Source organism: Triticum aestivum, chromosome 5B, assembly GCF_018294505.1.
Source record: "Triticum aestivum cultivar Chinese Spring chromosome 5B, IWGSC CS RefSeq v2.1, whole genome shotgun sequence".
Classification (NCBI taxonomy): Eukaryota; Viridiplantae; Streptophyta; class Magnoliopsida; order Poales; family Poaceae; genus Triticum; species Triticum aestivum.
This window is the reverse complement of record NC_057807.1, coordinates 509227964-509239810: the sequence shown is the minus strand read 5'-3', so window position 1 is coordinate 509239810 and position 11847 is coordinate 509227964. Positions and strand designations below refer to the sequence as shown.

At 44.7% G+C, this 11847-nt stretch overlaps 1 protein-coding gene across 3 annotated transcripts; it reads right to left on the bottom strand.

Moving 5' to 3' along the window:
- Positions 1-2297: 2297 nt before the first annotated feature.
- Positions 2298-9461, bottom strand: LOC123112821 (uncharacterized). Of its 3 annotated transcripts, none has more exons than XM_044533923.1 (15): positions 9088-9461; positions 8201-8334; positions 7944-8096; positions 7738-7849; positions 7306-7642; positions 6863-7076; positions 6682-6771; positions 5431-5686; positions 5205-5317; positions 4501-4599; positions 4356-4403; positions 4153-4263; positions 3949-4039; positions 3759-3871; positions 2298-2812 (listed from the first exon to the last, which is right to left on the bottom strand). In XM_044533923.1, exons 1-14 carry the CDS (start codon positions 9326-9328, stop codon positions 3759-3761), a joined length of 2112 nt encoding a protein of 703 aa, XP_044389858.1. In that variant the 5' UTR covers positions 9329-9461; the 3' UTR covers positions 2298-2812. The 3 variants fall into 3 exon arrangements, with proteins under 3 accessions (XP_044389858.1, XP_044389859.1, XP_044389857.1); XM_044533924.1 differs by having other exon boundaries at positions 2298-2771; XM_044533922.1 differs by having other exon boundaries at positions 2298-2738; positions 9088-9460.
- Positions 9462-11847: the final 2386 nt, after the last annotated feature.

Here is an 11847-nt window from a genome sequence, read left to right as displayed (position 1 = left end):
CCATTTACCGCACGCATTCACCGCGCCATAAATGGTCGTGGGAATGGCAACCGTCCCCTTCGGTGCAGCGGATCCGCCCGATTGCCGAGGCGCGGTAGTGGCGGGGCCGGTCCAGTGTCACGTCCCGTCAGGGGCGTGGGATGGAAGGCTGACCAGGCTGGCGTGCGCCGCATGGCGCGTTTGTAGCGGGCGGCGGCCCGGGAAGCTTAGTAGGCACGCTACCTGTTTCCCGCCTCGAAGTTCAAAACCCAATCACACAAGCTCCGCCCGGACCAGGCCGGCCTCGACAGTCGGCTGGCTGTGTGGCGGACTGACATCTTCTCGGAGCCCGGTGAGGAGGGGAAGCCGCTGAGACTTCGCTGCCCCTCGACCGCAACGCCTCACCGGCTTCGGGGACTACTGTCGGTGTAATGGGCCACGGATAGGCTCACCCGGGTCCCTGGATTTATCAAGACTTTGGGCCAGCTCCGCCTAGCTGGACCCCAGGCTGAAGCTCCGCCCTCAGGGAGCCGGCTGGCTCAACGGACGGCTGCCAGAGGGCGGCTGACCCAAGCCTACGGCGATCCAAGTGACCGACTCCTGCTGGCCGGCCTCCAGAGAGGGCGGCGTCAGGCAGGCGGCCACCTCACGACTCCGGTGCGGCCGAGCCCCCCATCAAGAGTACAAGACAGAGCGTGGCTACAGTGAAGCCCATCCCCTCCGATGCTCGGGACAGGCGTGGTTACAGTGCTCCGTACAAGCAGAGATCTCCGCACGACGGGGCACTGTGTCGTGTCTCCCCTGACGTTGCTCCGAGCAGGCGGAGTCCTGTTCCCCACGACGGCCTGTCGGTACGGCCTGCCGGTGGCTGGCCCTATCGGGCAGTGACCCCGTACAAGACGGCGAAAGCTCAACCAGGCGGATTCAGAAGGGGTCGACCTCCAGCAGACGGTCGTCCCTTGCCCCGAGGCAAGCATGCCATTAAGCTGACAAGACCAGGTGTGGCTACAGTGGCCTCCCACCAGGCGGCGGGACTGTAGCCATACTAGGATGACCAAGCCCCCGTCATCAACGACACGACTACAGTAAGCAGCCACCAACCAGCCGGCGGGCCCCAACGGTCGGCGGAGAAGCCGGAGGCTGAAGACACTGACAACCGGGCCCGGCACCCGGGCGGATTACCATTGTACCCCTGGGGGGTAGGCCTATATAAACCCCCTCAGGCCACCCATGCAAAGGGTTCCAACCCTGATAGAACTAGCCAGTTACCTAGAGGAGAAAAGAGCTAGCCTTGCCTTCTCCTACCTCTAGACATAGCTCAAGGAGCAACTTGTAGCACTAGTGCCTTAGTGATCATGCGGAGACCCCGCAGAGCAGGAGTAGGGTTATTATCTCCACGGAGAGCCACCAACCTGGGTAAAGTTCGCTGGCGTACGTGTCTACGTCTTATCCCGCTTCCAGGCACCGGCGACGTTCTACTCGCCCCCACCATGATAAGCCATCCGTTGGCATATGTCGTATCCAACCCCCGATATTGGGGGCAAAATGAGTGAATCTACACTCTAAAATATGTCTATATACATTTGTATGTAGTTCATATTAAAATTTCTACAAGGACCTACATTTAGAAACAGAGGGAGTACAAACTAGTATGTAGCCATAAGCAAAGCGTGCGCAATACACCCTTTGGCATATCATTAGGGGGCAGGAATTTCGTCAGGAGACATGAGCTGCCTGCCAAAAGGAATTGGTGAGCTGCGAGGACTGAAACTTGACATCTTTTGGAGTGGAGGCTATGGCCATGGACCGCTAGTCAAGAGACATGAACAGCTTGCCGAAAGGAATAGGTCATCCGCGAGGCTGCCGCAACTTGACATCCGTCCATCTTTTGGAGTGGAGGCCATGGGCTGGTCGCGTCGCTGTCAGATTTGGTGATTGTCCAGACAAGGCGAAAGCTTGTGCACACATAGATAAGGTGGGTTGGTTGGGTGATCGTAATCACAGCTGCTTTTGTGTTTTAACCTCACTGATGGGGAGCCCTGCCCAAAGATTTTGCAGATGGCCACCAACTAAAGCGTAGGAATACATGATGAGATACTCATCTCCTTCGACGTTTTTGAGGTGTCACTTCAGCATTCATGCCTCAGCCTTTCAATACTTGGATCAGAAGACAGTGCCTACCTAGTTTCATGTGCACATGTTATTGGTAGATTCATCATAAAAAGACCTTCTCATCATACACTATCGTACTAGCCTGTAATTAGATAAGGTCGCAATCAAATCCGTAAACTGGATACCATATCGTAAAAAACTTCAAGTAAAAAGAACCAAGATCGTACGTACTAAGAGGGATATATCAAGTGCTGCTGATGCTGGACCTACGTACAAGATTCCTTGAAATGCAAAGCAAAGCCAAGCAAATCACAGTCTCGAGAAAAAGGCCAAGCAAATCACTGAAGATTGCACATCAACGCAAAAGGAGGGCAGATTAATCACACCATGTATCATGACTGACATGATATCACTCTCGACTCTAAGAACAGTGGAGAGGTTGCTGTCGTGGAGTGCTAATGCTCGGTTCTTTCTCAACGGAGAAAGAAGGCGACCAAACTGATAGGGGCATCGCATGATCTTCCAAAGGGTGCATGTCGCCAGCGATTGGTCGATATTACGTTGAATGGAGCTCGATAAATGCAATAATGACGTAGTGCATGCTCATCATGATGAAACCATGGTCCATTGCCGAGGAAGACACCTTTCTGTAGCAAAGAAGGATTGTTCAGTATGGAAGACTGTAAGCATGCACCTGGAGGCGTCAGTCGTAAACCAGTTTCTAGATAGCATCAGATGGACAAGAAAATGACGGATGATGATGATTATAACAATAGCAACAACGACAATAAAAATAAAAATAAGTAACGAAAATAATAATAGTAATGATGATATGATTCCTTGAGTAGTAGCTTAGGACGTTTAAACATGATCCTACACACTTCGATGAAAGCACCCTGTGACAACTGTGATCCTGCCTGACACAAGTTTTGAACCCCCTGGGAGATGGAATTCCCTAGTCTCCACCATAAAAGAAAAACACTAGCCGATTCATTTCGTGAAAGTTAAGATAATTAATTGTCCTGGAGGATGGTTCAGTGAAGTAATTACAATCGGCTTCCTGGGAATTTGGTAGAGGAAAAAGAAACAAAAATCTGTACAATAAGTTGGCATGCATATTCATCAAGTGGCCACATCCACGCCATGCCAAATAAAATAAGTGGAGTGCAAGCAAGCAGTAAGCAAGTACAGATGTATTTATGATTTATGACTAGACATAACTTGCACAATGAGATCAAAAGCATGTATGATTAGGTTGGACATTACTCGCACTGTCGGGTTCAAGGTTGATTCTCTGGTCCAGATCCATACGATGATCAAAAGCAACTTTAGGAACCACTAGTAAGTTCGTTGCGAGTGCAAATTGCATGTCACATTCTGTCAAGTTGCTATGCCTAAGAAAAACACTGATGCTAGTTTTTTTCCTTTTGATTGAAATTGCCAAAAGATGGTACAAAACTAATAACTGATGTACATATGTGATTCTGTACAACGTTAGCAACTCATGTTCTTTTTGTCACCTAAGAGGTAACCATATCTGTAAGGTAATGTTTTGTACAGAATTGTTGGAAATACATGGGATACATGTGTTATCAAATGGCTCCAACGAGGCGATGATATTATACAAACAGCCTGACGGAAAGGGTGCCCTGAAAACGAAATGTTACCTAAATTGCCTTGGACTTCTCCAAAGCTGGCTTAAGTTCAGTCTTGTTCGTTTTCATCCATTCAGACAGTAAGGAGTTCACTTCATCAGGAACTTCATCATGCGGAGCATGACCTGTTGTGTTTTATTATGAGAACCAAAGCCAAACACAAAATAGAGAGGAGAGGGGAAAGGAGAAGATTCTCAGTCACCTGCATTTAACTCCCTAATTTGGACCTTGCTGCAATGCTCTCTAAGCATGGAAACGAATGACTCGGATTTTATAAGCGGATCTTTTATTCCCTTTTTCAAAATAAGAAAATAGTAACAGAATTAGCCTCACATATGTCAACAGTCAACTACATAGGTATTGGTATAAATAGATACGATGTCCGTGGATGATGTTAGGCACATACCTGAATAACTAAGATGTTCCCTCCAAAAGAATCGAATAGAAAATTAAGAGGAATTGAAAGATTGAAGTTGAATACGCTCTCGATAACTGTTGTTGCACCAGGGTCATATGACTGCATTTGTTTCTTAAGGAAATAAATGCAGAATACGGTGCACGAAGTGAAAATTAAGTCTGTAAAACATATACTGTGTGATCTGAGGATACAGCTCTTATAATCTCATCCACGAGTGGCTTGTCAACCCGTTCAGTTCTCTACAAATGAGAAGGACAGTATTTCTTAGTAAATATTAACAAATAGGTACTATGTGAATATAAAAAAAAAAATTGGCACATTTGAAGATACACATACAGTAGGATAGTATCCCTTGAGAATGCCTCCTGCCCTTGACCTCAAAAAGAGCAAAAGGAGGCGTGCCTGCAACCTTGAAAGCCATGAGGTCCGTCCTTCCTGTACGTGTCGCATATAATAGCATCAAATTAATATATAAAACTAATGCAGCTCAGATGTTAAAGTCCAATATAAAAGATTATGCTTTTCTTTGTTTATGTCTTCCATGTCATAATTCCCTTTGGATAATGGCTGAATACAAGTATCAATGATATATATTTGGACCTTAAAACTTTTACCTGAAATATATTAGCCATCAGAGTTGTGAATGCTTCCATACCAAAAATAAGAAACAAACATTGCATCCAAAATTAATTTTCACAATAGAGCTTTTAACAGCTAACAATATGTTGATCTACTATTCAAGAAGACATCGATGTGGACCAAACAATATTACCGAGTTCTGGTACTTATATTTTTTATGTTGTTGTGAGTTTGCAGACACATGAAAATGAATGAGACCCCCCAACCCCACATAGATATTCAATATCTCAAACACTAATACAATAAAAAATATGCTTGCTCTTAATTTTCATGGCAAACATATGGTATGTTTAACTGATGCAACTAGCACTTCACATCTTTGACCCATAAATATTGTACAGCATTGAATCAGTAAACATAATTTAAATCGAAGTAATTCCATTGAATTCTCGTTGCCTTACTTTACTCAGTGGGATGAAGGAGTAATTTGGAACAACTGAACCAGCTGAGTTCAGAAGAACAAGAGAATTTGCAAGGGAAGGCCATAAGCCAGCAGCAATAGCGCAGATATAACCTGAGAATATTACAGCAAGAAAATGATTAAATTAAGATTATTCCAAACGAAGTTGTTTTTGGCTTATTGCCCGTCACCGAGCAATGTTGAAAGATTAGTATGTCAAAGCATACCTCCAATAGAGTTGCCTACAAGATGAACAGGCTCCCTCACAACATCAACAATGAAGTCCCTCAGTAATTCTGACCACAGAAGTTCTGAATAGTCAACATTTGGTTTCTCTGATTTCCCAAAGCCAAGAAGGGTAATTGCCCAAACTCGGTGTCCTTCATCAGCAATGTTGCTGATATTATCACGAAAGTGCTGCAAGGAAGCTCCAAAGCCATGCACGAGAAGAACTGCAGGACCTTCATGGCCAACAGATGTATACTGCCAATAAAAAATTAAATGATGAAATCCCAGGAAGCGATCTAAACAAAATTGCGTACATCGATAAATTTAGTTGCATAACCGCAAGACCAAGCAGAAAAAAGATATGCTGAATGTGCACAAGCTATAGAAGCATAAAGAAAAGAATCTAATAAATTTGAAAAGTAAAAAGTATATATTCATCGAAGAAGGATCATCAAGCTGTGTGTTAAGTCTATTGATAACACCATGAGACAAGCTTGTGTGAAAAAAACTAGTCCATGTTAGATATATACTGCATACAATTGCAATAATCAATTAACACAATGCAGGGTTCCACCAAGACCCAGTGATCACACAGAGCCAACAGATGGGAACCAAGATGTACTTTTTTATTAGCTTTTGAAAGAAAATAATAATCTGACTTTGAGAAAAGAGGTACTGCACTGATGAATAAAAGCTTTAACTTCATTTAGAAGCATCCTTAGTCTATGTGATGCTAATTTGGGATGTGTAGAGTGTTATTACCCATCTGCATAGGTGTCCGTTTATAAAGTAAAATTGGCAATGGTAACTCACATCTCAACTGCTAGACCAGAATTAATTGTATATATAGATCATGGTGAGTTGTGGAAGGATACAAGTGCAAGTGGGACAATTACAGTGATCCTTTGAAAATTGTTGTTGACCCACAGTTGTTGTCTGATTTATCAATATTCAGTCCAGACAAGGATTGCTGCTTTTCACCATCCTATATCAAGACTAGTTTCCTTTTATATGTTGCCCACCAACATGGATAAGGTAATACTCTCATGCTTGGCAACTCTATTGAAAACTAAATGAAAACAAGAGGTCGTGATACAAACATGGATAAGAGTATGAATCACGACCTCTTGTTTTCATTTAGGTGGGCAACCTACCAAAATTGATACTTGGTAATGGATGCTGATGCATTGGAAGCAGAGTACATCCGCCTATGTACAAGAGAGGGTGGAACTGGAAGAGATACAACTTACCTGTATAAGATAACCCTTCCATCTCCAAAACTTTAAAGGATAATTTTCCTCAATGGATACTTGGGATTTCAATGCCAAGAGCCAGTACCACTTTAATGTGAACAAATAGATTGTTAGGGGAGTCCAGAAGAGGTGAAAAAGGCAGGATATTGAAAATAATACTGGGGAATATATCAATTACCTCCAATGAACAGATAGCATCTACTGCTGATGTCACTGTAGGGGTTGAGTATCCAAACGGTGATAGAAAGCCAGCATTGCGATCTCTCTCATATTGAATAGTTTCTTGGTAAGCTCTCCTCCTAGATATGACTCCAAGCTGAATTGCATTACCAAATAACGTGTGAAACGAAGCACCATCCCTGGTTTCAGCAAAGCGCACCTTATCATGCAACCTGGACAAAGAATATAATTAAACCTGTTAACAGAAATGGATAATGATGATATATACTAATGCTAAGACTATATTGCATAAATAACAGGTTGAAACAAGAAGTCATTTCATTGGGAATGGGTGCTAGGCAACATTTTCTTAATACAACCACAATAATAATGTTGGCTTCGAGTGAACAAACCATCTAATAAGAATCTGATTAAATGAAAACAACAGGACATGATACATACTCTTGCCAACTAGCCTTTCCTGTGCCTTCTAGGTATTTCAGGTAAGCTTCTAAAGCATCCAGAGTAATATCCGTTCCACCTCTAACTTCAAGTGAACTTTCCGATGCAAACATTGAACCAGCTATTTTCCTCCCTGATGCACCAGCACTTGTGGTGATATCTTCTATGTTTCCTCCATCGCCGTCACTTAAGGAAACATTACTTTTAATCTTCCTCTGAATGAGGGCGGCTTTTAGCATAGATCTTGCTGACGTGCTCTTGATAGGAACCCAATTATCTTGTGCCATTCTGCTCTCTTTCAGGAATACCTTTAGTTCTTCAAGTGTGGGTAGAGAACCTGAACAGGAAACTGTTGTAATATCTAAATGGACACACCGATATGTTCAAGGAAACATATAATTATCAGCCAAAACGAATGGAATCGAAGTGCACCTGTGTCTAACTCCACATTTAGAGTAGGAAGAGTGGGGGCAGGGAGAGCTGTAGTTGTCGAGAATTTCTCATTCAAAAATTGGTTGCGTGATGTTGACAGTTGCCGCAAACTCTGGTGGAATGATCACTTCAGCATGCCATACATGATCAATTTGCTATATGATAATAAAGAGAGTTCAACACCTGAGATATCAAACTTTAACTACCTTATAATCATACAATGGGGCAGTCCAGAACTTTATCTCAGGAGGGTTTCCCCGTGTGAACGATCCATTAGACAAAGAAGATTCAACATTGGCTAAAACACTGCACACACTGTGTTCAACTTCCTCTTCTGTATAAATGACACCCGCTTGTACCTGTTATACTCCACCAATGCATGCAATCAGGAGATCCGGATGTGTTAGGAGGGTATGCATATACTCTTAAACCTCAATTCTCAACATGAACCTTGCATAGCGACCTCGTTTGCGAGTTTCAGAACAGCATCTTCAGCATTTCCCAAGCCTATGAGCAGATCAGACCGTTGAGACTTCAATGCCAACTTAAGGTCTTTCAAAGCAAAAAGTAGAAGTTCCAGCCTTGTGTCTGAGTAACCTGTAAAGTATTAAAGAGTTGATACCAATGTGAATGTCAACAGTCTAAATGTTTTTGAAACTAAGCCGGCAGGAAATCTGCCTGCTAAAAAACCCATTAGATGTCAACTGTCAAATAGCATTTAATGGTTCATGTTGTTAAACCATGTTTTAGACAAGTCAGGGTTTGCTTACGCATGTTCATTAAGAGGTATATAATTCAATCATTGGAGAAGCAGAAACAGTATCGGTGACCTAGTTTACAGCACCCAAGTCTCATTCTTCAGACCTTATTGGCCTGACAGGCAGGTGTTATGCACAATTTGGCAACATTAACCTACATGTGGGGATTCGAATGGAGTCACACTATCCTGAGAAGCAACAATTGCGATGTGGTACAAGGAAGAACTGGTTTGTCCATTTAATAGTGTCTATGGCAAATGGCAAACTGCGTCTTACACCAGCATGCTAATGGCAACGAGGACAACACCTGACAGTTCAATTTTACAAGGGAGACCTTGCCCGGTGTGATTTGGCGTTTGTTTGCTTTGCATTTCTACAAAACCACTAAACCAAGCGTCAAAAGCAAACTAGCTGTCGCATCAATGTTGCTGAAGCTGTGAAGCAGGACGACACGGCAGAGAATTCGCGCCAGCACACAAGCGCCATACGGTGAAGGCATTGTACCGAACACGCCCCGTGCACTACCGATCCCCATTCCTCAACCCCGTCCCGACCGCAGGCACCTCGACGGTAGAACCGAGCAGCGACTCACCGGCGAGGATGCGGCTGTCGAAGACGTAGAGGGGCACGACGGGGCGGCTGGGCTCGGCGCAGGCAGCGACGAGGCCCGGGTGGTCGTCGAGGCGGAGGTCATGCTTGAACCACACCACCGCCGCGCCCCCGTCGCTCACGGCGCTGCAGGAGACGACGAGGTGCTGGCGCTGGCGCTGGGGGCGGAGCGGCGGGGCGGGGAGGATGCTGCCGTGGCCGAGGCGGAGCGCGAGGAGTGCCATGGGACGAGAGGGGCAGCAGCGGCCATAGGTGGTCGGGGAACGGGGATAAGAAGGGCGGGGCTAGCGCGCGCCCATGGCGAAGTTGTGGCGGAGGACGGCGCTCGGGCCGTCAGTGGCAGAGATCTGTGCGTGCGTGTGTGTGGTGGCCCGGCCGCGTGCTGCTTTCTGTGGCGGCGCTGCTCCCGTCGCCTCGCGCCGTGGGGCCCCCGTCCGCCGCAACACAACGCAGGAGAGACGCGGGGAGAGAAAAAAAAGGACATCCACGGCTGCTTCCCCACATCTAACGAACGGGCTGTTTGGTTCCAAGTCACATCTTGCCACACTTTATTACACCTCATTTTAAACAAGTTTGATCAAAATTATTTAGGTGTTTGATTCTAACCACATCTAAGGCAAGAATATTTTTATAAGCAGTAAATCTCACATGTCATAGACACAAAAAGTATGGTAAGATTTTCTTAAGCAAGCCAAAGTGTGGCTAACAATTTGAGCAACTCAATTAAGAAAAGTGTGACAAGTGTGGCAAAAATCATATGGCAATATACAGGCCCGTACCAGGCGCATGTGCAGCGTGTGCGCCTGCACAGGGCCCCAAAGTCAGCAGGGCCCCCAAATCAGCGAGAGTATTAGTTAATTGCTGGGGTTAGTAGGAGGTAGGTACACTTGTTACCATGGACGGTTGAAATAACCAAGGCAGGAACGTACTAGCCTCTCCTCACGCATGGGAACCTGGCGCTTAATTAACTCAGCCAATACTACTACATGGGAACCTGCATGAAGAAATTATCCGGCCTCTCCTCAACGCATGGCTCCTTTTTCCATAAAAAAATGAGGTTCTCACGCATGGTTCTCTATCTACTCTTCGGCTTCTTACTCCTCATCAATCTTCACTCCTTGATCCTTAGTTTACTCATAATTCCTAAATCCTCATCAACATTATTTCCTTGCTAAGGTTCCACTCTGAATCCCCCATCTTCTTTTTTTTCACATTTACCACAAGATAATCCATTGCGATGAACTTTCAATAGGTAACGTTCCACTACCAATCCCCATCTGCTAATTCTATGCTATTTCCACAAATAACCCATTGCGATGAACTTCCAATAGGTAACGTTCCACTCTCAATCCCCATTTTTTTATTTGTGTTCTATTCTTCTCAGATCTCAAATCGGTAGGGTTGCATATCAGTGTTTCTCTCGACCACTTAGCTGCCTGTTGCCAGCACTGCAACTTATGTGCATCAGCATCAATTGGAGCCTGACTGCAATTGAAGGCTAAGGTAGCTTCAATCCTCTTTATCTGTATATGTCCAATTTTTAACATTGGATGTTTGTCTCTTAGTTTTACCTTCTTCAGTTTCTTCGGAAGAATTAGGAACTACGAGTCATGATGTCAAAAAAAGGAACTATGAGTCATGACCTGGAAAAGTTAAGAAAATGAAAAAATGCCAAGGGCCCATAATTTGATTTCGCACCGGGCCTCCCTTTTCTCAGGTACGGCCCTGGCAATATATGGCAAATGTAGTCACAATCCAAACAACCCCTAAATCCCTGAAGTTTGTATCCTAACCTCTCTCATCCTGGTTAATATCAACCCTCGACCTGTTTGGCACAACAGGAAACGATCCATCCCGGGCGGGAACATTGCCTCCTCTCATTGACAACCCTACCCCATCACTAGTAGAAAAACACCTAATAGTCCCGATTCGTAAGGGCCTTTAGTCCCGGTTCATGAACCGGGACTAATGGGTCGTTACTAATACCTCCACCCATTAGTCCCGGTTCAAACACGAACCGGGACCAATGTGCCACCACGTGGCCCTGTGCGCCGAGCCCAGTCAGGGGGCCTTTGGTCCCGGTTGGTGGTACCAACCGGAACCAAAAGGCATCCACGCGTCAGCATTCCAGTGGTTGGGGTTTTTGTTTTTTTTAAAGAAGGGGGGTTGGGGGTTTTGGGGGGTTAATTTAGGTGTTTCATATATTGTGTTAGCTAGCTAATTAATAGAGAGAAGTGTCCTCTCTTATGTCCGTGCTTGGTCGACGCTACGTACTATATATACATAAGTGATGAGAGAACCATTGAGTACAGAAGTTCGTCATGCATACCGAGAGAAGTGATTGATCGACCTCTCCTTCTCCGAGAGATTGGTCGAACAACAAGTTTTCGTATATCATGTATCCGACGCTACTGGCTACATACATGTACAATATGTATAAGATCTCTTAATTACAATCCCCTAGCAATTGAAATCAATTTCCACATGGTATTCTCCGGCTTTATTGATGACGTGGTCAAGAAAGAATCCCGCCAATTCCTCTTGAATTGCTTTCATGCGATCTGGTTCTAGGAGTTCATTCCGCATCTGCCACGTCTAATTTGAAGAAGGGGGTTAATTAATACATATATATGAATGAAACTCAACAGAAATGATGGTGTAATAAAATGAAATTGTGAATATTATTGCTTACGCACTTCATATTGTCTTTTAGAGTAGCCCCGCTTGTTTTTCAAAGTCGCGT

Excerpts from the sequence above, each read along its gene's own strand:
- LOC123112821 (XM_044533923.1), bottom strand. The coding sequence starts at position 9,328 with ATGGCACTCCTCGCGCTCCGCCTCGGCCACGGCAGCATCCTCCCCGCC. Across the intron at positions 8,097-8,200 it reads TTCTGAAACTCGCAAACGAG|GTACAAGCGGGTGTCATTTA; the intron begins GTCGCTATGCAA and ends GGAGTATAACAG. Across the intron at positions 4,404-4,500 it reads TCAAGGGATACTATCCTACT|AGAACTGAACGGGTTGACAA; the intron begins GTATGTGTATCT and ends TCTCATTTGTAG.